Genomic DNA, 26084 nt, shown 5'->3' with positions numbered 1-26084 from the left:
TGCTGGAATAACTCAGCAGGACAGGCAGCATCTCTGGAGAGAAGTTATGGGTGACGTTTCAAGTCGAGACCCTTCTTCAGACTCCCCTGTCATTTGTGGCCATCCCCGATAGGTCCTGGTCTTTACACAACCCCCCACCCCCTACTTTCAGTCTGAAGAATGGTCCCGAGCCGATAAGTCACCCATCCTTTTTCTCCAGAGTTACTGCCTGACCCACTGAGTTACTCCAGCACTGTCTCTATCTTTGGCAGATGGGGAGTACAGGAAAAATTCCATTACTCAAAAAGCAGTGGGAATGTGGAACATAGCGTGTTTGCAGATTACAAAGTGCTGGAGTAACTCAGCAGCTCAGGCAGCATCCCTCTCTGGAGAACATGGATAGGTACAAAGTGCTGGAGTAATTCAGTGGGACTGGCAGCATCTCTGGCTAACATGGATAGGTAAAGTTTCAGGTCGGGACCCTTCTTCAGACTTCAAGCAGATATGCTGGACAAGCAGGTGAGAGAAGAGGGAATAAGGTTGGCCAGAGTTTGTTAGATGGGGAGGAGTAAATGGAAATGGAAGGAGGTTGAGCAGAAACTCCAGTGTCAATGGTTGAGCCGAGTGGCCTCTTCCTGTGCTGCACGTGCCATGAATGTCAGTTATTATTGCTGGACTCACAGCAATTGAAAACCCAGCTAAAAAAATATGTAGATATGCTGGGATTTGGGTACTTGGGAAATGGCAAGTGGGTGTCTGTGAGGGGTGATAACATCACTTTGCAAGCTGCTGGACCTGGCTCCACTAAGTCCGGAACTTTTCAGAAGTTTCAGGAAGCTTCTGCACCTGTGACCCACTGGTTTCCACAAAGTCTGGGCTTTTGCAGGAGTTCCAGAACTCTGACGCTTAATGCATGCTTGTGATTGGTCCAGAAGGGTGGCCTGCACCTGGAAGTTTCTTATTGCCCTAAAAATGTTTCTACTTTGTTTCTGTGTCTCCCCATCGTCACCCGTGATTCGTTGACTTCTATGGTATGTTTCTCTATGTACTAAGATGTTTCTACTTTCTGCTATGTATAAAGATATTTGTAGTTACTGTTATATGATTGGGCGAAGGAGTTGTCACTCCATGTATCTTCTCTCCGGTACGACGTGAATGGGTTTGTAGGGGTTGCCCTCCCCCTGTAGTTATAGGGGTATTAAAGGGTGATCTTTCAGTTGGGGTGTTGTCTTCCCTTTCTGTTCTGTCTACGTGAGGCTGTCACGGGCTTGAGTGAGTGGAGCAGTAATAATAATAATAATGGATGGGATTTATATAGCGCCTTTCTAATACTCAAGGCGCTTTACATCGCATTATTCATTCACTCCTCAGTCACACTCGGTGGTGGTAAGCTACTTCTGTAGCCACAGCTGCCCTGGGGCAGACTGACGGAAGCGTGGCTGCCAATCTGCGCCTACGGCCCCTCCGACCACCACCAGTCACTCACACACATTCACACACATTCACACACAGGCAAAGGTGGGTGAAGTGTCTTGCCCAAGGACACAATGACAGTATGCACTCCAAGCGGGATTCGAACCGGCTACCTTCCGGTTGCCAGCCGAATACTTAGCCCATTGTGCCATCTGTCATCCCAAGTTGAAGTTGAATAAAAGGATTCGGATTCCAGTGCTTGACTCAGTGTTTTACTGACCCAGACGGGGTAGAAGAACCGCAATTAACAAATACAGAGGCACAATGTGGAAAGATTCTCTGCAACAAAATAAAAATAATTCCATAAAATCGTTAATTATTTCTAAGACACTAAGCAAAACAGACCAGAGGGAATTATAGCTTTTGTGTCACACCAAGTTAGAAGCAGAGTTTCAATCAAATCAGCCCAACAATTGTCCAGGCAGGCTGTTGACAAATCCAGCTGGTGACAGTCCAACTGTAAATATTGCAGTGATTTATGCAAAGTGCCAAATATTTCATTACTTTTATTTTTAATAATAATGTCTTCCTTCATATTGCAATCTTCCATCAGTGTGCAGCTCATTGGTTTATTGTTGCCCCTATTCAACTGGGCCACACTCATTGGATAAGAGTTACTCCTGTGCAAAGGGGCCACTCCGATTGGATAATTGTTGTTCCTTTGTAAGGGATCACTCTCATTGGCTACGAATTACCTCTGTCGAAAGGGTTCAGCCTCATTGGATAATTGTTGCTCCTTTGTAAGGGACCATTTGATAATAGAATTGTCCCTGTTCAAATGAGCTACTCCGATTAGACGGTGGAGTTGCCTGTAAAACAAGCTGAGCTATGGGAAGAGCCTGGACTGGGTGAACGAGCAGATGCAGCAAGGTTTGGGCAAGGGGCTGCCAAGCCATTACTAGTACTGCAACCTCCTCCAGATCACCCCCTTTCCCCCACGCCCCATTTCCCTCGATCCAAATCTGATTCAATATGGTGCCAAAAGGGGCTCCTTCCATACGCACAACTACCATGGGGCTTCCTTTCACAGCACGACAATAAGTTATCTTTAGCTATTAAAAAAAAAAAAACTGTGTAAACTCTAGGAATGTATTTTATAATAAAATTATGGAGTGTTATTCTACGAGGATAGTGCATTCCAGGCAGGAGGGGTGGCGAGGTTGTAATCTGCATCCCCCCACCCTCCATGCTCGATCTGAAACTTCCAGTGTCTCTGTCTACAGCGCTGCATCTGCTCTAGGCTATCAGAGGGCACACATTAAAAGGAGATCAAAGTGCAAGGGACACATGCAGGACTAGGGAGGTCCAAGACCCAATCCCCCAGCCAAACCAACCTGGGACCCAGGTTTGTCACAGAGGAACGGGCCGCTTCACACGACCGAGTGCGCCAAACATGCAACGGTGCCTTCTGGCCTGTTCCCTCGGTGGTCTTAGTTTGGCTCAGGCATTGGGAGTCGCTGGGTGGGAAGATTTTCGGTCTGTTTTGCTGGAAAGTCCAGGCTAATCATCGAAGAGCCCAAAGCCCATGTCTTCGTCCGACTCCTCCGATTCCTCCTTCACCTCAGCTTTCTTCTCTTCAGCTACAGGGAGGAAACACAGGGGGTGTTAACATAGGCAACTGGGTGTCTACAAATGCGCAAGCAGGAAGGGAAAGCCCACTGCAGCCCACCCATGCCGCATCCTGTAGCAGAGACTGGACCCGTCACACTGCCCCTGGGTATCGCCCCATCACCTGACAGTCTACAGCAGTGAAAAGATCTACCTTGGACCATCCGGAAAGATGCAGAGATTTACGAGGATGTTGCAGGATTCGGGGGCCTGAGCTATAGGGAGGGATTGGGCCGTGTAGGACTTTATTCTTTGAGTGCAAGAGGATGAAACATGATCTAATAAAATGATGAGGGGGATAGGGTGAATGCACTGTCTTTTATCCAAGGTGGATAAATCAAGAACCAGAGGACATAGGTCTAAGATGAGAGGGACAAACTTTAACACAAAGCTGAATGGCTAGTTTTCACTTAGCTATCTTCACTTAGACCAACCTTGGAGCTGCTGAAGGTGACGCCTCGTTGGCAGAGGAGCTGAACCTCTTCTTTGCTCGCTTTGAAGTGGAGCCACCGAGACAGCCACATCACACCACATGGTCCACAGCAGCTTAACCCTCAAAATAGAGGAGTATGAGGTGAGGCGCACGCTGCGGGCCATCAATCCGAGGACCCGACGGCGTCTCTGGACGTGTGCTGAAGGACTGCGCAGACCAGCTGGCTGGAGTCTGTACGAGGATTTGCAACCAGTCTCTGGCCCAGTCCACTGTTCCACCCTGTCTGAAGTCCGCAACCATAGTCCCCTTGCCCAAAAAACCCCACATCTCCAGCCTCAACGACTACCGGCCAGTCGCACTCACACCAGTGGTGATGAAGTGCTTTGAAAAACTGGTCCGGGGTCATATCACATCACTCCTGCCCCGAAGCTTTGACCCCCACCAGTTTGCGTACAGAGCGAATAGATCTACAGAGGACGCTGTAGCCACAGCTCTCCATGCTGCACTGTCCCACCTGGAGCAGCGGGGGAGCTACATGCGGATGCTCTTTGTGGACTACAGCTCTACTTTTAATACCATCCTTCCCCACAAACTGATGGACAAACTGGGGGACTTGGGACTTCCACACTCCACCTGCATGTGGATAAATAGCTTCCTGTCGGGTCGCAGCCAGAGAGTCAGAGTGGGCCATCACACATCTACGGCCCTCAGCCTCAGTACCGGCTCTCCACAGGGCTGCGTGCTGAGCCCCCTGCTCTACACCATCTACACACATGACTGCATGTGTACCGCCCACCACAGCAACACCATTGTCAAATTTGCGGATGACACCACGGTGGTGGGGCTCATCTCTGGGGGGGATGAGTACGCCTACAGGGATGAGGTGGAGCAGCTGACAGTGTGGTGTGGAGAGAATACCCTGCTCCTCAACACCTCAAAGACCAAGGAGCTCATAATAAACTACAGGAAGAAGAAAACGGACATTACACCATTAATCATCAGAGGGGACTGTGTGGAGAGGGTGGCGGATTTCCGCTTCCTGGGAATCCACATTGAGGAGGACCTGACATGGAGCGTGAACACCTCTGCGCTGCTGAAAAAGGTCCAGCAGAGACTGCACTTCCTGAGGGTGCTCAGGAAGAACAACATCACTCAGGGACAGCTGCTGTCCTTTTATCGGTGCTCCATAGAGAGCATCCTAACATACTGTGTATGCGTGTGGTACACCAGCTGCACAGCGGCTAAGAGGAAAGCGCTCCAGAGGGCTATTGACAACGCCCAGAAGATTGTCGGCTGCCCTCTCCTCACCTTGGAGGACCTACACAGTTCCCACTGTCTCAAGAAATCCCAGAACATTATAAAGGACATTTCCCACCCCCTGTTTGAACTGTTGCCGTCAGGCAGACGGTACAGATCAATGAGGACAAGGACAAACAGACTCAAAAACAGTTTTTATCCCACAGCATTAACTACACTTAATATAGCCACCAAATGAGCGCAGGTGCGCTACATACCAAAGGGATTGTGCAATCGACAGAAGAATGTATGGTTGTGTGTTTATGCTTGTTTTTTTCATGTTATTTATTTTAGTTGTTTATTTCAGATATTCTCTTTTACGTATCGTTAGCTTTTAGATAATGTGTGAATGGTGCACTGACTGGTTGGCATTTTTAATTTCGTTGTACATGTTTACATGTTATAATGACAATAAAGAACCTATCCTATCCTATATGGACCACTTCACTTGGCTATATGGACCAAGCTGCCAGAGGAGGTAGTTGAGGCGGGTACTATCACAACATTTATAAAACAATTGGACAGCCACATGGATAGGAATGGTTTAGAGCAGGGGTCTCCAAACTATGGCCCGTAGGCCACATCCGGCCCGCTACGAGATTTTATCCGGCCCGCAGCAAGCTCTTAACGCGTTCCATGCGGCGGGCTACTTAGTGGGTTCTGTGATAGCGCGGGAATGTACACGTCAGTTTTCCATAGGCTATCAAGTTGAGGGAATAATGTTTAGTGCACTACTGAGGTTCACCGTGGGAGGGGAGGAGCACTGGGACCCAGCAGAGTCAGACCATATGCTTTGGTGAGGTGACGGCTCTGGCCCGCTGGTGGCCGGTGGGGAGGTGAGGGTCGGCGGAGTAGTTGCTGGAGGCTTGTGGGGGGCTGGAGTAGAGATATGGGTTGGCAGCAGCAGCATCGGTGGCCCCGGGAGGACAGTGAAGGTCAGCGACAGCGGCCTGTGAGTGGGTGCGTGGGTGGGTGGGTGAGTGTGTGGGTGAGTGGGTGAGTAAGTGGGTGGGTAAGTGGGTGGGTGGGTGAGTGGATGGGGGGTGAGTGGGTGGTGGTGGGGTGAGTGGGTAGGGGTGGGGAAGTGGTGAGTGGGGGGGTGAGTGGTGGGGTGGGTGATGTGGTGGGGGGGGTGGGTGGTGGTGGGTGGGGGGTGGGGGAATGGGTGGGAGGGGGTGGGGGGGTGGGTGGGTGCGGGAGGGGGGGTGGGGGGGGGGTGGTGGGGGTAAGCGTGGGTGGCGAGGGGGGTGGGTGGGCGGGTGGGTGGGTGGGGTTGGGGTGGGTGAGTGGGTGAGTGGGTGGGTGAGGTGGTGGGTGGGAGTGGGTGGGTGTGGGTGGGTGGGTGGTGGTGGTGTGGGTGGTGGGTCTGGGTGGTAAGTGGGTGGGTGGGTGTGGGGGGGGTAGTGGTGTGGGTGGATGGGTGCTGGTGTGGGTGGGGTGGGTGGGTGGGTGTGGGTGGGTGAGTGGGTGGGTGGGTGGGTGAGTGAGTGGGTGGGTGAGTGGGTGGGTAAGTGGGTGGGTAAGTGGGTGGGTGGGTGAGTGGTTGGGTGGGTGAGTGGGTGAGTGGGTGAGTGGGTGGGTGGGTGAGTGGGTGGGTGGGTGGGTGAGTGGGTGGGTGAGTGGGTGGGTAAGTGGGTGGGTGGGTGGGTGAGTGGGTGGGTGGGTGGGTGGGTGAGTGGGTGAGTGGGTGAGTGGTTGACATTTCTTTATTTTTTCTTGCGGCACGTAAAAATGTGCCAAAAATATAATGTGGCCCTCATGCTGAAACCAGGTTTAGAGGGATATGGGCCAAATACAGGCAAAAGGAAATAGCCTAGATGGAGCATCTTGGTTGGGCAGTTGGGCGGAACGGCCTGTATGCAGGTTTTATGATTCTGAACAATTGAAAGCCACTAATTCAATGATGGCGCCCAAGCCAGGCGACCCTCAGCGTGCTGACCCCAGAAATGGATCTGCAATCACTAAACTAAAGCCTCAAGTAGGAGCCACCCCAGTTCTCTCGAGGATATTCCCAATGGAAACAACCTGCCCAAAACCCGAGAGTCAGGCCTCTTTAATGAGTGATGCAAGGATGAGTTCGAGACCAAAGCTTAAAGTGCTGGAGGAACTCAGCCGTTCAGGCAGCATCTGTGGATGCTCTAGCTTTCTCTAGCCTTCTGAGTTTTGCCGAGTTGGAAGAAGTATCCTGACCCCAAGCATTGTCTGTCCATTCCCTCTAAAGATGCTGCCTGAATGCTGAGTTCCTCCAGCCCTTTGTTTTTTGTTTAAGATTCCAGCATCTGCCGTTCCTTGTGTCTCTATGAGTTCTAGACTATGTGCCTTCTTTGGTGATGGAGCTTGGGCTGTACAGGTGAGTGTGTCCTTCACCCTACACTAGGGGTTATAGGTGTCGGTGCAGTGAAGCAGCCCCACAGGCAGGGGTAGAAACAAGAAACTGCAGAAGCTGGTTTACACAAAAGGACACAAAGTGGAGGCATTATTGCAACGTTTAGGAAACATTTAGACAGGTACATGGATGGAATAGACCAAAGGCAGGCAGGTGGGACTAGTGCAAATGGAACATATTGGTTGATGTGGGAGAATTTGGCCAAAGGGCCCGTTTCCACATTGTATGACGATGACTCGAAGTGCTGGGGTAACTCAGCGGATCAGGCAGCAACTCTGGAGAACATGATAGGTAACGTTTCAGGTTGAGACCTATCTATGTTCTTCAGATATGCTGCCTGATCCGCTGAATTACTCCAGCACTCTGTGTGTACAGCAGGGTCCCGGGCACAGACGTACATACCGTCGGGAGCTGCAGAGGCCGTCCCAACGGTAGCAGGGCCGGCCTGAGGGAACGCACTGAGAGGCACCGGGCCACCAACGCCGATGTTACAGATCAGGGTGCCCATGTTTACGTTGCTGAGAGCCTGTGGGAGACACACAAACACGAGGCCCAATTAGATCCACCCAGACCAGGCATGGACCCCCCCCCCCCCCACAGTCGAACAAAAGGATCCAGACTCCAGCCAACAGGAACCCGGCAACGCTCCAAATCATATCGCCTGCAGTACAAATATAGGCCATTCATTCCCTCTGCCCCATACTGTATTCAACACTAGCCTCCTCCCATCGCTCTTCATCTCACACTATTAGGATATCCAACTGTCATGGTTCACTATATAAGGATAGGAAAGATTTAAGAGAGATAGGGCTAAATACAGCAAATGGGACTAACTTAGATGGGGGTATCTTGGTTCAGTTGCCTAATAACAGCTGGGATGAAACTGTCCCTGAATTTGGAGATTTCATACTTCTGTACCTCTTGTCTGATGGGAGACAATAGACAATAGACAATAGGTGCAGGAGTACGCCATTCGGCCCTTCGAGCCAGCACCGCCATTCAATGTGATCATGGCTGATCATCTTGCCTTCTCCCCATATCCCCTGACTCCGCTATTTTTAAGCGCCCTATCTAGCTCTCTCTTGAAAGCATCCAGAGAACCTGCCTCCACCGCCCTCTGAGGCAGAGAATTCCACAGACTCACCACTCTCTGTGAGAAAAAGTGTTTCCTCGTCTCCGTTCTAAATGGCTTACTCCTTATTCTTAAACTGTGGTCCCTGGTTCTGGACTCCCCCAACATCGAGAACATGTTTCCTGCCTCTAGCGTGTCCAAACCCTTAACAATCTTATATGTTTCAATAAGATATCCTCTCATCCTTCTAAACTCCAGAGTGTACAAGCCCAGCTGTTCCATTCTCTCAGCATATGACAGTCCCGCCATCCCGGGAGAGGGGAGAAGAGGGAGTAAGCGGAGTGAGACTGGTCCGTGATTATGCAGCTGGCCTTGCCTGTGTTCTCTGCTCTATTTGTTCTATGCTATTCACCTGCTCTGTCCCATGTGGGATCAAGACATACAATGTCCCTCTCCTTCCTGACTAAATGTAATGGCAACTTTCTTACATTTCTGGCCCTATTGCTGGATTCCCAAGACAACTGGAAACACTCTCTCCAAGTACACCCTGCAAACCCCTTCATTATTTAAAAGGCCTTTGTCAGGTCATCCTTGGCTTTCTCCCTTCTGGGGAAATGAACCTCAGGCTGATCAGTCTTTCCTGACCGCTGGCACCCCCAGTGCTGATATTGTCCGTGTATATTATTTATCACACCTCCTGTTGTACCTTGTAAACTGGAAACTAGATCCAAAGGTTTCAAAGGACTTTTACTGTCACGTGTACCAATTAAGGTACAGTGATATGCGAATTACCATACAGCCATACGAAAAAAGCAATAACCATATAACCATATAACAATTACAGCACGGAAACAGGCCATCTTGACCCTTCTAGTCCGTGCCGAACACGTATTCTCCCCTAGTCCCATATACCTGCGCTCAGATCATAACCCTCCATTCCTTTCCCGTCCATATAACTATCCAATTTATTTTTAAATGATAAAAACGAACCTGCCTCCACCACCTTCATTGGAAGCTCATTCCACACAGCCACCACTCTCTGAGTAAAGAAGTTCCCCCTCATGTTACCCCTAAACTTCTGTCCCTTAATTCTCAAGTCATGTCCCCTTGTTTGAATCTTCCCTACTCTCAGTGGGAAAAGCTTATCCACGTCAGCTCTGTCTATCCCTCTCATCATTTTAAAGACCTCTATCAAGTCCCCCCTTAACCTTCTGCGCTACAAAGAATAAAGCCCTAACTTGTTTAACCTTAACTTAGTTGCTGAAACCCAGGCAACATTCTAGTAAATCTCCTCTGTACTCTCTCTATTTTGTTGACATCCTTCCTATAATTAGGCGACCAAAATTGTACACCATACTCCAGAATTGGCCTCACCAATGCCTTGTACAATTTTAACATTACATCCCAACTTCTATACTCAATGCTCTGATTTATAAAGGCCAGCACACCAAAAGCTTTCTTTACCACCCTATCTACATGAGATTACACTTTCAGGGAACTGTGCACAGTTATTCCCAGATCCCTCTGTTCACCTGCATTCTTCAATTCCCTACCATTTACCATTTACCAATAAGACACACTACTACATAAAAGTTAACATAAACATCCACCACAGCGGATTCCCCACATTCCTCACTGTGAAGAAGCATCAATGCATTTAGGAGAAGCGGGTGACTGCTTCACCATTAGTCATCCTGATCTGTCTACAAGTCCTCTTCAATAGTGGAAGACACAAGGTAAGTATTTTCCACCCTTAGAACAGCAGTGAAACTCCAATCAATCCACTCATTGCTGTCCAATAGGGATTTATTTCTAATGCTACCTGCACATTCTTCCAAAATTGCACACGTTTGAAGGGAGAAGGGGAGAAGGCAGGAGAATGGGGTTGAGAGGGAAAGAGATCAGCCATGATTGAAAGGCAGAGTAGACTCGATGGGCTGAATGGCCTAACTTACACCTCTGACTTATGGACATTTTTTCAAATGGTAGAAGACCAAAGACAGAGAAATAATTTTCTAGGTTTAATTTCCTTCATTAAGTGATCTACTCCACAAATCACTTCCTATCCATTCAGGAAGGATCTCCCTGGCCCACAAGGAAGCAAACATGGACCGCCCCACCACGTTTAAATTACGGCTGTGAAAATCTCTCACAAATCATTCCTTCTGTTACTGAGTGCAGTACCTTGGCGAACAGACCCGGCCAGAAGGGTTCCACTGTAACTCCTGCTGCCTTCATCAAAGCATTCAGCTTGTCCTCCTGTAACAGAAAGAGGTCATAGAGTGTTACAGCATGGAAACAGGCCCTTCACCCCAACCTGCCCACATCGACTAACATGTCCTATCTACACACGTTGCACCTGCCTGCCTTTGGCCCATATCCCTCTAAACCTGTCCTATCCATGTACCTGTCTAATTGCTTCTTAAACTTTGTGATAGTCCCTGCCTAAACTACCTCCTCCGGCAGCTCATTCCATACCCTTTGTGTATAAAAGTTACCCCTCAGGTTCCTATTAAATCTTTCCCCCCTCACCTTAAATCTACGTCCTCTGGTTCTCGATTCCCCTACTCTGGGAAGAGACTCTCTGCATTTACCTGATTTCTCTTCTCATGATTTTATGCGCCTCTATAAGATCACCCCTCATCCTCCGCCGCTCCAAGGAATAAAGTCCTAGTCTGTTCAACCTCCCCCTGTAGCCTGGGCCCTAAGCCTGTTCAACCTCTCCCTGTAGCCTGGGCCCTAAGCCTGTTCAACCTTGCCCAGGCCCTCGATTCCTGGCAAAATCCTCGTAAATCTTCTCTGCTCCTTGACAACATCTTTCCCCACATGGTGCCCAAAACTGAACACAAGACTCTAAATGTGGCCTCACCAAAATCACCAAGGTAACGAGGTTCAGGGGGAACCAGTGAGGGGCAGCAGCTTTGTGTCTAAGCTTATCACAAGCTGGTGCTGGAGTGTGGCGTGCTGCTCCCAGAGCAACATCTACTATCACCTGATACAATCGCCACACTCTTTTAAATTTATTTTCTACCTATAAATCCAGCACCAATTCTGGAGTAGAAACAAGGAACTGCAGATGCTGGTTTACAACAATAAAAAGACACAAAGTGATGGAGTAACTCAGCGGGTCATGCAGCATCTCTGGAAGAACATGGATAGGCAGCATTTCTGGTCGGGATCTTTCTTTAGACTGACACCATTTCTAGTTGTTGTTGTTAGAGTCACAGTCAGAGCATGGAAAAAGGCCCTTCAGCCCAACTTGCCAGCCAAGATGCCCCATCAATGCAGGTCTCGTCTGCCTGCATTTGATTCTTATGCCTTTAAACCTTACCTATCCATGTACCTGTCCAAATGTTGATTAAATGCTGTTATAATAATCTCCTCTGGCAGCTCGTTCCATATACCCACCACCTTTTGTGTAAAAGGTTACCCCTCAATCTTTCCCATCTCACCGTAAACCTGTCCTCTGTTCTTGATTAGCCAGGCTGTATAAAATGAGCAGCATAACAGAACAGTGCAGCATGGAACAGGTGCTTTGGCCCACAATATCTGGGGCAAAGATGAATTGAAAGGAAACTAATCTGCCTGTAGGTGCTTTATATCCCTCCACTCGGTGCAAGTCCACGTGCCTATTTAAAGCCTCTTAAACGCCACTATAGTATCTGCCTCCACCACCACCCCTGACAGCAGCTTCCAGGCAACTCCCCACTGTGTAAAAAACCTGCCCCGCACATCTCATTGAAACTTTGCCCCTTTCACATCAAATTGCTTTTTCACATCGCCCGCCTGGGGCTTGGACATCGGGAGAGACATGGAGAACAGGGGAGAGAAAAGACTTTGCCTTCCATCACAGTGGGTCCACTGTGATGGATGTTTGTGTGAATTAAATTGTGTGTACGTCTAGGAAATTGTCTTTGTTTGTATGGCTGTGGAAACAGAATTTCGTTTGAGCCTCACTGAGGCTCAAATGACAATAAATTGTATTGTATTGTATTGTATTGTAAAAAGATAAGAACCGCAAGCCTTTAGGGAAGAGGGATAACTTGGATTGTTCCTTTCAGTTGCTAATTTCAGTCCGTCACTCAACAAAATGTAATCATAGCGAGGTTCATTTTAGTTCAAGCATAAAACACCCCTCTCAATAATTTCCCACATAAACCATTAGCAGCAGTAGGTAACAAGGTTGTGTTTTCTCAGTTGAGGTGTTTGTCACAACACAGTGCACAGAAGCCGGAGTCTGAAGAAGGGTCTCAATCCGAAACGTCACCCATCCCTTCTGTCCATACATGCTGCCTGTCTCGCTGAGGTACTTCAGCATTTTGTGTCTATGCACAGCAGCTGTTGGCGTGCGTGCAGTGTTACCGGCCACAGCCCAGCACAAAACCACAGGTGTAAACCCTCAGGATTTAGCAGCACAAGTGGCAATTGTGGAAACAACACAGCAGATGTCTTCCCATGCACCATCTCAGTGAAGCAGAAGGTGTGAATCTACCCCTTCAGTTTAAAAGGAATCAATTCAATGAGCTTCAGGAAATGGAGTTTCTAACACATCAGTGCAGGAACATTGGCCGGGTTTAGCAGTCTAGAGTTTTATTGTCATATGTCCTAAACAGAACAGTGAAATTCTTACTTGCTGCAGCACAACAGAACATGTAAACAGAGTACACTACAAACAACATAACAAACAAAAAACAATTCAGTACATTTTATTTTTATATATACGTATAAAAATGTACTGAACTTTTATATATGGCATCAGTTTTGTCTTTTTGCACTATTACAGTGTGTGTATACACATTGAAGGTTACAGCTTTCCGGCTCCTGTACCTTCTTCCTGATGGCAGGGGTGAGGTGAGAGCATAGCCAGGGTGGTGTGGGTGTGGCCGTGGATTATTGCCACAGGGACGGTCGGAGGTACAGGTAATGATGAAGCTTCTTTGCATTCCATTGTGTGAAACTGTTGTGCTACAATGCTGAGAACTTCCCCTTTGCTCTGCTGATTGTACTTGAGTTTGACGATTGCATTTAATTATCTATAGCATTCACCCTATCTGTTTCCCTCACGATTTTGCACACCGCTGAGATTCCTCCCAAATCCTCCTGCGCTCCCAGGGATAAAGTCCTAGCCTGCCCAACTCTCCCTACAGCTCAGACCCTGTAGACCAGTTGTTGTATACTCTGTATCTCCCCTTTTGCTCTGTTGTACTTGAGTTTGGCTTGATTCATGTATAGTTTTATCTGATCTGATTGGATAGCATGCAAAACCAAACGTTTCACTGTACCTCAGTACGTGATAATAATAAACCTGAATTTTTTGTTTAATCAAGCCATATACATGTATAATCACGCTGTACACAAGTGCAACAGGTAGTGCAGAGAAAAATGCCTGAGTACAGAATATATTGTTACAGTGTTATAGTTACCGAGAAAAGGTCCAAGGTCCACAATGAGGTTGGTTGTGAGATCGGGTCTGCACCCAAACTTACGGAGGATGGTGCAGTGGAATTACAGACCAGTTAGCATGACATCGGTGGTGGGAAAGATGCTGGAGTCAATTATTAAAGAATGGCCTCCTCCTGCATATACTTTCTATGTTTCTAGTAGTCTGGTAACAGCAGGGAAGAAGCTGTTCCTGAATCTAGTGGTACATGCTGTGATGCTTTTGTATTGGAAGGATGCTGGTGTAGACTGAAGATAGACACAAAAAGCTGGAGTAACTCAGCAGGACAGGCAGCATCTCTGGAGAGAAGGAATGGGTGACGTTTCAGGTAGAGACCATTCTTCAGACTGGTTAGGGATAAGGGAAACGAGAGATATAGACGATGATGTAGAGAGATAAAGAACAATGAATGAAAGATATGCAAAAAAGTATTGATGATAAAGGAAACAGGCCATTCCACAGCTGTTTGTTGGGTGGAAGCCAGAATAGAGAGAGAGGGAATGCTGGGGCTACCTGAAGTTAGAGAAATCAATATTCATACCACTGGGCTGTAAATTGCCCAAGCCAAATATGAGATGCTGTTCCTCCAATTTGCATTTAGCCTCACTGTGACAATGGCGGAGACCGAGGACGGAAAGGTCTGTGCGGGAATGGGAAGGAGAATTAAAGTGTCCAGCAACCGGGAGATCAGGTTGCTTCAGGCAACTGAGAGAAGGTGTTCAGAAAATGATCGCCCTGTCAACGTTTGGTCTCACCGATGTAGAAGAGACCTCATCTTGAACAACGGATACAGTAGATGAGGTTGGAGGAGGTGCAAGTGAACATCTGCCTAACCTGAAAGGACTGTCGGGGTCCTTGGACGGAGGGAGGAGGTATAAGGTGGGAAGGGATGAATTAACCAGGGAGTTGTGGAGGGAACGGTCTCTGCGGAAGGCGGAAAGAGGTGGAGGTGGGAAAATGGAGTTGGTGGTGCTATCCCGTTGGAGGTGGCAGAAATTTCAGAGGATTATGTGTTGCAGGCAACGGCTGATGGGGTGAAAGGGAAGGACTGGGGCGACTGTCTCTGTTGCGACTACGGGGAGGGGAACAAGGGCGGAGCTGCGGGGTACTGAGGAGACACGAGTGAGGGCCTCATCTATGAAGAGAGAGGGGAAACCCAGTTACCTAAATAAAAAAGGACATCTTGGATGTCCTGGTATGGAACACGTCATCTTGGGCCCAGAAGGAGAAGGAGGAATTGGGAGTCGGGGATAGTCTTTTTGCAGGAAGCAGGGAAGGAAGAAGTCGAGATTGCTGTGGGAGTTAGTGGGTTTGTAATAGAAGTCAGTCAATAGTCTATTTCCTGTGATGGAGAGGGTGAGATCAAGAAAGGGGAGGGAAGTGTCGGAGATGGTCCAAGTAAATTTGAATGCAGGATGGAAATTGGTGGTGAGGTTGATGAAGTCCATGAGTCTGCATGGGTGCAGAAGGTAGCACCAATGCAGTCGTCAATATAACGAAGATACATTCGGGGATAGGGCCAGTGTATGCCTGGAACAGGGATTGATCAATGTACCCTACAAAGAGGTAGGCATAGCTGGGGCCCATACGGTGCCCATAGCTATGCTTTGGATTTGGAGGAAGTGGGAGGAGTCAAAGGAGAATTGTTAAAGGCGATGGCCAGCGGAGGACTAGGCGGAGTAGTGTTAGAAGAGGGAAATTGGATGGTTCTGCGGTCGAGGAAGAAACGGAGGGCTTTAAGGCCTTCCTGGTGGGGGATGGAGGTGTGGAGTGACTGAACGCCCAAGGTAAAGATGAGGGAGTGGGGGCTTAGAAAGCGGAAGTCATTAAGGAGACGAAGGGCATGTGAGGTATCTTGGACAAAGGTCGGGAGATTGGACCAAGGAGGATAGGATGGAGTCGAGGTACATGGAAATCATTTCTGTGCGACAGGAGCAGGCAGAAACAATAGGTCTGCCAGGGTAGTTGTGTTTATGGATTTTGGGAAGAAGGTAAAACCGGGCGTGCGGGGCTGTGATACGATAAGGTTGGAGGCTGTGGAGAGCAGACAGCCAGAAATGATAAAACCTGAAATGGTGTGTGAGATTAAGGCCTGGTGCTCGTGTGTTGGATCATGGTCCAAGGATAAGTAGGAGGTGTCTGAGAGTTGCGACACCTGGCCTCAGCCCGGTAGAGGTCAGCGTGCCAGACTACCACGGCACCTCCCTTGTCGGCGGGTTTTATTATAATGTCAGGGTTGCTGCAGAGTGAACGGAAGGCTGTGCATTCAGAGGGGATGAGGTTAGAGTAGGTAAGGGGAGTGGAAAAGTTGAGACGGTTAATGTCAAGCCAGCAATTAGAAATAAGAAGGTCTAGAGGGTAGAAGGACGTTCAGGGGAGTCGTGCTGTCTGTCCCGCTGAGTTACTCCAGCTTTTTGTGTCCATCGACGCTTTTGTATCTTCTGTGTGACAGGAGAGGGGAGAAGGAGAAATTGCCTGGAGTGGGTGTGTGAGAGGTCCTTCATTATGGTGATCATTTACACCCTCCTGATAAGTGCTCCAGTTTAGTTTAGTTTAAACCCAAGCAGTCACAGGGCGAACGTGCAAACTCCATACAGGATCGAACCCGGGTCTCCGGCGCTGTGAGATAGCAACTCGACCAGCTGTGACACAGTGCCACCATAACCCCTCTTCACCATATCCAAAAAAAGTGTAGGTTTATAGGTTAATTGCCCTTTAAAATTGCCCCTAATGTGTAGGGAGTGGATGCAAAAGTGGGATAACATAGAATCAGTGTGAACGAGTAATCGATGGTCCTGTTTCCATGCTATGTCTCTACACATTAACACTAAACAGCCAAATGTACAGTAACTCAGCCTGAGACTGCAGAGAGACAACGCAGAGGAAACCTCAGAGAGGCCTGGATCCATGCGCATTGTGCTCACACAAAGACAACTTCAGGATCACTGCAGGTTTCTCTTCCTGACCTCTTGAACCGGGCTCTGGGCCAACGTTAATCAATGTGGCTGCGAAGATTGCAAGAGCTGCCACCTGTAAGCTGACTGGAATCCAAGACCCTCTATCTCACAGCTCTACAATCTATCACCATTTAGATAATATCCTTCCATTGCTCTCGTTCAAATGGACAATTTCACTTTTTCTTATTTGCCGGATCATTACCCACTCATTTAACATATCTCTATTCGTTAGTCGTTAGTCCACTACACTCTCCCGACCACCTTTGTGTCATCAGTAAATGTAACCGCTGCAACTTTGCTGCCTTCACCCATGCCATTGCCTCAAATTGTACCAAGTTGACAAATCCTGTAGAACACGACTATTAGTGACACAGCGGCGCAGCGGTAGAGTTGCTGCCTTACAGCGCCAGAGACCCGAGTTTGATCCTGACTGCGGGTGCTGTCTGTACAGAGTTTGTACGTTCTGCCTGTGACCACGTTGGTTTTCTCCAGGTGCTTCGCTTTCCATCTTCTAAGAGTGCGGGTTTGCAGGTTAATTGACTTTGGTAAATTTGAAAATTTGGCCCTAGTTTGTAGGATGCAGTTTGTAGCTCATGTACGGGATGATTGTTGGTTGGTGCGGACTCGGTGGGCCGAAGAGCCCGTTTCCATGTTGTATCTCTAAATCTAAATTAAGGTCTAAAGAGTGATGCAGCTGGTAGAGCCGCAGCTGATGGAATCTGTGAAGAACACAAAGTGCTGGAGTAACTCAGCGGGTCTTGCTGTATGTTCTATGTTATCCCACTTTCTCATCCACTCCCCACACACTACGGGCAATATACAGAGGGCCAATGAACCTGCAAACCCACCCATCTTTGGGATGTGGGAGGAAACCGGAGCAGCCTTCGGAAAGCCACGCAGTCACAGGGAGAACGTACAAACTCCACCCGAGGTCAGGATTGAACCGCGTCTCTGGCGCGGTGAGACTGGAGCTCTACCCGCTGCATCACTGATGCTTGGAATTTTTATTTCTTGTTGTAATTCATCTACTCTGTATTTTCTGAAAGAACTTCTAAAATCTCAGCATCATTTGACAGATGATTTAACCATTATTGCTCACAACCTTAAAATACTAAACATGCAACCCCTACCTTGCCCTTTCCATCATCCAGGGACTCAGACAGATTTTCATAACACACAGGACATATGAGCAGAATTAGGCCATTCAGCCTGTCAATCTGCTCAACCATTCATCATGGCTGATCTATTTTTCCATCTCAAGCCAATCAGCATAACCTTTGACACCAATACTAATCAAGAACCTATTCATCTCCGTTTTAAAAATACCCAATGACTTAACCTCCACAGCCTTCTGTGGTCATTAATGCCACAGATTCACTACCCTCTGGCTCAAGAAATTCCTCTTCTCAATTTTAAAGCTGAGTCATTTTATTCTGAGGCTGTGCCCTCTGATCCTAGACTCTCCTATTAGTGGAAACACCTCTCCACATCCACTCTATCCAGGCCTTTCATTATTCGGCCTCTTTCAATGCGATCCCTCTCATCCTTTTCCAGGTGCAGCAACAATTGACTTGCAGTTCTTCTGATCGAGTGACAGGACGAGTCATTGGTGGCTTTGCTAAGGAGCTGCTGATTAAGACATCCAGCTGATGTTAGAGATACAGGGCAGTCATAGTACAGTGCAGAAACAGGCCCCTTTGGCCCACCAGTCTGTACTGCCCTTCTATACTAACTCTTTTTACCCTTATAAGGTCCTTTGGTGCTGTGGTGATTTAGGTGGTTCTGAAATGTTGTGAGAATGTCTGCCTTCATTGGCCCTTCAGGTAATGTGTTCCAGATGCCAACCTGTCTGCACAGTGAGTTGCTGCCTTACAACGCTTACAGCGACTACGGGTGCTGTCTGTATGGAGTTTGTACATTCTCCCCGTCAACGTGTGGGTTTTATCCAAGATCTGTGGTTTCTTCCCACACTCCCAAAAACGTACAGGTTTGTAGGTTAATTGGCTAGGTACAAATGTAAATTCTCCCTAGTGTGTTAGGATAGTGTTAATGTGTGGGGATCGCTGGTCGGTGCGGACTCTGTGGGCCGAAAGCCCTGTTTCCATGCTGTATCTCTAAACAAAACTAAACTAAATCAAAACTTAAAACTAACTTGTCTTCACTCTTTTCAAAGTCTGATCTGGAGTCTGTGAATTTGTCTCTTCAGAAATGCTGCTGAACCTCAGCTATTCCAGCATATTCTGATTTCCAGCATGTGCAGTTTTTTTGATTTTCAGTTAAAATATTGGTCGTGAACTCATTCTACTCTCCCTCAGATTAAATGCATTTAATTATCGCATTCTGCTACTGAGGAGCACCTGCATTTTGAGGTCATTAATTAATCCCATCTTGTGGTACAATAAAAGACAAATAGAAAAAGCAATCAGTTTAATTGTCTTAGAGCAGCAGTGTGCAGAACAGCCTGTTCAGCCTGTCCTCCACACGATCGAATGGTGAGTGCAATTATTCAAATAAACTGAATCGAATTTAAATCCATCACAGCATAAGGGATCGACATCCAAGATCAAGAGGGTTTATTTGTCAACTTCACCAGAAAAGAACCGGAACAAAGAAAGTCTTTGCTGCAGCTATACAAGCACTGATTGTTAGTCATACATCATGGAAACAGGCCCTTCGGACCAACCTGTCCATGCCGACCAAGATACCTCATCATTTGCCCACATCCCTCTAAACCTGTCCTATATGTACCTGTTCAATGCTGTTCTAGTACCTGTCTCAACTACCTCCTCCAGCAGCTCGATCCATATACCCATTGTGTGAAGAAATAAGGAACTGCAGATGCTGGTTTACACAAAAGGGCACAGAGTGCTGGAGTAACTCAGTGGGCCAGACAGCATCTCTTGAGAACATGGATATGTGATGATTCAAGCCTTCAGACTGAAGAAGGGTCCCGACCCAAAACATCCAAGTTCTCCTGAGATGCTCCAACACTCTGTGACCTGCTGTGTGAAGATAAGCTGATGAAAAAGACTGCTTCACTTAGAGGCTTAGAATCCTCTCTACAAAAGGGTGCGGCTGCCATGGCATTCAAGGTGAGGTTAGGGGGGTTGTTAGTCACTGAGGATATTGGGATCGGGGCTGACAAGATCAGTTATGATATGGCTGATGGGCAGAGAAGGTTCATAGTTGACTTCTCATCCCATCGCATTCCCTCAGTTCAGAATTACAAGGATTCCGTCTTATTGAATGGCGGTGCTGGCTCGAAGGGCCAAATAGTCCACACCTGCACATATTTTCCTATGTTTCTATGCTTCTAAACTCTTACGTTCATTCCTAATCCAAGGTTCTGCTTTGTGCAGTCAGAGACACATGTCTGCTAGAGACTGGGCTTAAAAAGAAGCAGTACTAAAAAGGAAGTGCAAATGCTGTTTATACCAAACGATAGACACAAAGTGACATTTTGGCCCGACCCGAAATGTCACCTATCCATGTTCTTCAGAGATGCTGCCTGACCCGCTGAGTTACTCCAGCATTTTTTTACTTCCTTGCCTGAGGCCATCTGTTGCTGGCCCTGATTTGTCCTGTTTTTCTCTCGATTTCAGTTCCCCCCATTCCCCCCCCCCCCAAAAAAAAAGTCTGAAAACCCCGACCCGAAACTTCACCTATCCATGTTCTCCAGAGTTGCTGCCTGACCCGCTGAGTTACTCCAGTCTGAAAACCCCGACCCGAAACTTCACCTATCCATGTTCTCCAGAGTTGCTGCCTGACCTCATAAATTCATTTGTGATAGGAACAGAATTAGGCCATTCGACCCATCAAGTCGACTGCATCATTCAATCGTGGCTGATCTATATCTCCCTCCTAACCCCATTCTCTTGTCTTCTCCCCATAACCCCATGACACCTGTACTGATCAAGAACATATCTATCTCTGCCTTAAATATATCCATCGCCGGCCTCCACAGCTTTCTGTGGCAATGAATTTCACAGATTCACTACCCTCTGAGTAAAGAAATTCCTCCTCATCTCCTTCCTAAAGGAACGTCCTTTGATTCTGAGAATTTGATCTCTGGTCCTCGACTCTCCCACTAGTCGAAACATCCTCTCCACATCCACTCTATCCAGGCCTGGTTTACTCCAGCATGTTGATTCTTTTTCCTTCAAAAGAAACAGGAAAGGTTTGGACAGAAGGTAAGTGATGAATATTTGAAACGATCCAGCAGAGGTGAGCTGAGGCCTTACACAGCCCGAGCAGCCCAGGCTCAGTACTCTTGTAGCTGCTGAAGCCTCAACAACACTCCAAATTCTCCATCTGCCAGTACTAAGTGGAATCGAGGTGGGAGATTGCAACCTTCATGTGGTCCGCCATGTTTCAATGGATGCAATCAGCCTGGCGTGCACAATCACATAAGATCAAATAGAACAAGTTGTCCTACAAGTTTAGGCTGTGCATGCCTTACGCAAGCAGAAGAAGTGGAATCCATTCATCTGCTGCAGGAGATAAGGTAGTCTCACTGCTTTCAGGGCCCAGTGAATGTGCCCCTAGGGCATTACGAGATAAATTTAATATGGGGCAGCGTCAGTTCAAGTCCCATGGCCCACAGAAGCTGAAAATACTGGTATAGTGAAGAGGGAGTACTGCACTGTCATTGCTAGGTAATATATCACACTGTATCTTTGTCCACCTTCTCAACTACCTCAAACACAGTGGTGCAGCGGTAGATTTTCTGCCTTACAGTGCCAGAGACCCGGGTTTGATCCTGACTAGGGATGCTGTCTGTTCGGAGTTTGGACGTTTTCCCTGTGGGTTTTCTCCAGTTTCCTCTCACATTTCAAGAAGTGCAGGTTTGTAATTTAATTGGCTTCTGTAAATTATCACTAGGGTGGAGGGCAGAACTGTTTCCATGCTGTGTATGTAAACTAAAAAGGAAAAATATACACTGTTTGAGAAAGGGCAGGGGACTCTCCTGTGTGCCCTAGCCAGCCAGTATCCTTCAGCGAAACTCATTAAAGCAGAGAATGGAGACACAAGCAACTGCAGATGCTGGAATCTTGAGCAAAACACAAAATGCAGGATGAACGCAGCATGTCGGTCAGCATCTGTGGAGGGAATGGACAGATAATGTTTTGGGTCGGAGCAACATGGTGGTCTGAAGCAGGTTCCTAACCCAAAACATTGCCTGTCCGTTCCTTCCACAGATGCTGCCTGACTTACTGAGTTCTCCAGCAGATGTGTTTTAAGCAGATCATGTGGTAAGCATTGGACTCCTAATTCTGCTTTTTGTTATCAGCAAATTAGCAGCCACATTTACTACTTTACAGCAATAACTGTACTTCCAAAGTACATAAGTGTGAATAAGTGTGGTACAGTTTCTTCCCAGCTATTATCAGGCAACTGAACCATCTTACCACAGCTAGAGAATAGTCCTGAACTACTATCTACCTCATTGGAGAATGTCAGACTACCTTTGATTGGACTTTACTGGCTTTATCTTGCACTGAACGTTATTCACACTGTGCTCTTTATCATGTATCTGTACACTGTAAGTGGCTCGATTGTAATCATGTATTGTCTTTCCGCTGACTGGTTAGCACTGGTTAGCTTTTCATTGTACCTTGGTATACGTGATAATTAACTAAAGTAACTAACATGCTTTCTAAGTTGCAATATTTCTGGTGATCGTAAAACTCTGTCAGTGACCACACCAGATCCTCACAAATTCATTCAAAGGAGACAGATTGAAGATGGCGTTCCAGTGACAAGGCAGCACTAATCCATCTGATTCATAATAGATGCTCTAGTCCACTGAGAATATCACAAAGGACAGTTGGAATTAGTTGATTGGTGAATGCATTGAAATATTTAATGATGGATAAGTAATGGTTAACTTCATGAGAGAACTGGACCATAAAGTAAGAAAAATAGAAAGTGCATATCTTGTTTCAGAGATGTGGAAGTTGCAAGATGATGCGGAACATGACGACTCGCTGCATGTTGTTCCAAAAGAGGATCTATTGTTCATGGATGGTATAATTTGGATGGATAGCACATGGAACAAACATTTCAATGTATCTTTGTACATGTGACAACAAACATAATGAATGAAATTAAACAAAATACCCTCAAATGAATGCATCAGATCTCTTGCTTGGAACTTGTGTTCTCTGTACTCAAATGTGTAAGTTCAGTGCGCAATATCTAGCAATCAAGTCATGAGTTCCTGGCAGTAAAAATTGTTTCCTAGAAGGACCACCAATCCAACCTCATGTTCTCTAACTACCTGTCAGCGAGAACACTAGCAAGAAGAGGAGAGCCTTTTTTTCTCATAAGTAATTTGCAAATAATCAGTATTCAGTCTCCAGTTTCAGGTTCCTGGGCACACACATCTCAGCAGATCCCTGGTGGTCTACTAACACACACTCCCTGGTAAAGAAAGCAGAACAACGGCTTTACTTCCTAAGATCACTCAGGAAAGTCAACTTGCCGCAACAGCTGCTAGTGCCATTCTACCGTTGCTCCATAGAGAGTGTCCTGACACATGGCATCCTGGTATGGCATGGCAACAGTCCTGCGGCTGACAAGACGGCTCTGCAGCGATACAGCCCAGAAGATCACCAACACACACCTACCTGCCCTGGAAGAGATCTATAGCTCTCGTTGCCTGCGGAGGGCATCACGCATCCTAAAGGACTCATCTCATCCCGCACATCACTTGTTTGCCCTTCTGCCCTCAGGAAAGTGTTACAGGTCCATCAAATCACACACCACAAGATTAATGAACAGTTTCTACCCCAAGGCCATCACCACTCTGAACTCTGCACTGAACACACAGCCCCCATAGCCAATATTTTACACTGCCACAACACTATACTGTGAAATATTGCACATTCTGATTTGACTTGCCGTTTTTGTTGTTTCCATTGTCGTTATTATTTATCTGTTACATTGGAGCTCTGCTCGGGCAGTGCGCATGAAATTTTATTGTATGTATTTACAATGACAATAAAGTGTATTATTATTATTATTATTATTCCCATAACAACAAATACATCTGAAGAAGGGTCTCGACCCGAAACGTCACACATTCCTTCTTTCCAGAGATGCTGCTTGTCCCGCTGAGTTACTCCAGCATTTTGTGTCTATCTTCGGTTTAAACCAGCATCTGCAGGTGCTGCTTACACAACAAATACATTACTAGGTAACATGGAACATTACAGCACAGGAACAGGCTCTTTTGCCCACAACGTGTGTCTGTGCTGAACATGAGGTCAAGCTAAACTAAATTCCTCTGCCTGCAGTGATTCATATTCTTCCATTCCTTGCATATCCAGAGCCTCGCTAAAGCCTCTTAAATGCCACTTACAAATTCGTTTTATTGTTTGAAATAAATGATACTTTTGCCATTTACATTTCCCGTGAGTTTTCCCCTTGTTTTCCATTAGGTTTCACAGCCACTGTCTCAAACAGGAGAAAGAAAGAGGATCAACTTTCCTTCTCGTCTATTCCACCCTCTTAGGTTTATCATTGTCACGTGCACCGAGGTACAGTGTGAAGCTTTGTTTTGCATGCTATCCAAGCAGATCAGATAATACCATACACAAATACAATCAAGTCAAACTCAAGTACAATGGGTAGAGTAAAGGGGAAGATACAGAGTGCAGAATGTGGTTCTCAGCATAGTAGCACATCAGTTATAGTCATAGTTATACAGCATGGAAACAGACCCTTTGGCCCAACTTGCCCACACCAACCAATATGTCCCATCTACACTAGACCCACCTGCCTGCGTTTGACCCATATTCCTCCAAACCTATCCTATCCATTTACATAGACAAAGTCCAATGTCCACAATGGGATAGAGGTGAATCGGACAGTACCCTAGTTTACGGAAGAACTGTTCCGAAGCCTCTAGATCCAAATATCACATCCTGTACATGTCACACAGAATAAAACCTGAATTTCCATGACAGTGTGCTCCGAGATCGCCCTGCCCTGTTCTTGCTCAGGGATCAGTTGATGGGTCTCTTGCTTGGATTCTGATCTAGTGTGTTGTATATTCTGAATTTCTAATTATCTGATTTAAGTGTAATCATTATAAATCACATAAAATTCCTCCCTTTGTTAATTCAGCAATTCTTAAATTGTGATGACTTTTGCACAGCCCTCTCTTTAGTTAGCACTCAGCCTAATTACTTCAAAACGTCCTTCCAACAGGAATTCAGCCAATGACATAAAGATACGGAGATGTGGCAGGTACATCGGGTGAGAGGGAGGCAACACACACCCACCGAGCCTCTCACAACTCATCCACTGCCACCTGGCAGTGATGGAGAAGTTGCTCTTCAGGGGACTGGAGACGATGCAGATGTAACAACTGCTCAGGTGAAGCAGAGCTATCCCCTACTAGAAATCACTTCAAACCTTGAAGATGCAAGGAACTGCAGATCCTGAAATCATGAGTAAAAACTCAAAATGCTGGGTCAGGCAGCTTCTGCAGCGGGTCTGGATTCTTCTTTTAGACTTCACTCCAAGTCTTGTCTAGACGTTGGGTAGAATTTGAGAAGTGCTATGGGCCAAATGCAGCCAAATAGAAGTAGCTCAGTATAACAACTTTAATGCCTTCCCCATTTTAACTCATCCATTTTAATTCCCTTGCCATTCCCATGCTGCCCTTTCTCTCCTGGGCCTCTTCCATAGCCGAGTGAGGCTACACACAATCTAGAGGGTCTGAAGAAGGGTCTCGACCCGAAACGTCACCCATTCCGCAACTGCAGTACCTTCCAACACAGCGACTCATATTGCACGAGTAGCTTATAACAGTATGACCATTGAATCCTCCATTTTTGGGTAAATAACCTACAAACAACCCCCTCTCCCCCCCCCCCCCTTTTCATCACTGTGCCCAGGGCTGCCAACATTGTGTGAGTTGCGAGTGAGAAATTGCGAGAGACCAAGCCGGAGGGAGCGTAGCGACTGAGGGGGGGGGGGGGGGGGGGGGGGGAATGCAATATTTATGCTTTAAATTGGATTAGCTATGAATAAGGTTAGGCTAAATCACATTCCTAATTACATTCCACAGTAGAGCCAGGCTCTGATCAACAGGTGCAGCACATGAATGATCTTAGAATATTCATGTATGGAAATCAGATTATAATCAAACACTTGGCCCATGTTGACCAACCTGGGTCTCACTGCACACCTGGTACTACTCCTGACCCTGACTCCAGTTGCATACCTTCTCTCATTCCTGGCACTGAGTCCAGCCTTACACCTAGCCCCCTATTCTACCCTGATCATAGCTGCTTACCTGCTTAAGTTCCCAGTGCTCAACACTCCCATTGTCCTAGCTTTGACTGCACACCTAGTACTATTCCAGACCTTGACTCTGGATGTTAACTTGGCCTTGCACCTAGCCCCTCTGCACTGACAATATATCTGTC

General features: G+C 47.0%; 1 protein-coding gene across 1 annotated transcript in view; it reads right to left on the bottom strand.

The window, feature by feature from the left end:
* Window positions 1-1654: 1654 nt before the first annotated feature.
* LOC116986516 (60S acidic ribosomal protein P1-like) overlaps window positions 1655-26084 on the bottom strand; it is a 28173-nt gene continuing 3743 nt past the window's right edge. The window contains exons 2-4 of the mRNA XM_033042143.1: window positions 10432-10506; window positions 7578-7701; window positions 1655-3032 (exon numbers count right to left, since the gene is read on the bottom strand). Coding sequence (XP_032898034.1) covers window positions 2953-3032; window positions 7578-7701; window positions 10432-10506 — 279 coding nt within the window. The 3' untranslated portion in view covers window positions 1655-2952. The remainder of the gene's footprint in view (window positions 3033-7577; window positions 7702-10431; window positions 10507-26084) is intronic.

Source organism: Amblyraja radiata, chromosome 23 (assembly GCF_010909765.2).
Source record: "Amblyraja radiata isolate CabotCenter1 chromosome 23, sAmbRad1.1.pri, whole genome shotgun sequence".
Classification (NCBI taxonomy): Eukaryota; Metazoa; Chordata; class Chondrichthyes; order Rajiformes; family Rajidae; genus Amblyraja; species Amblyraja radiata.
Note: the sequence above shows the minus strand (reverse complement) of the source record. Positions and strands in the feature narration are given on the sequence as shown.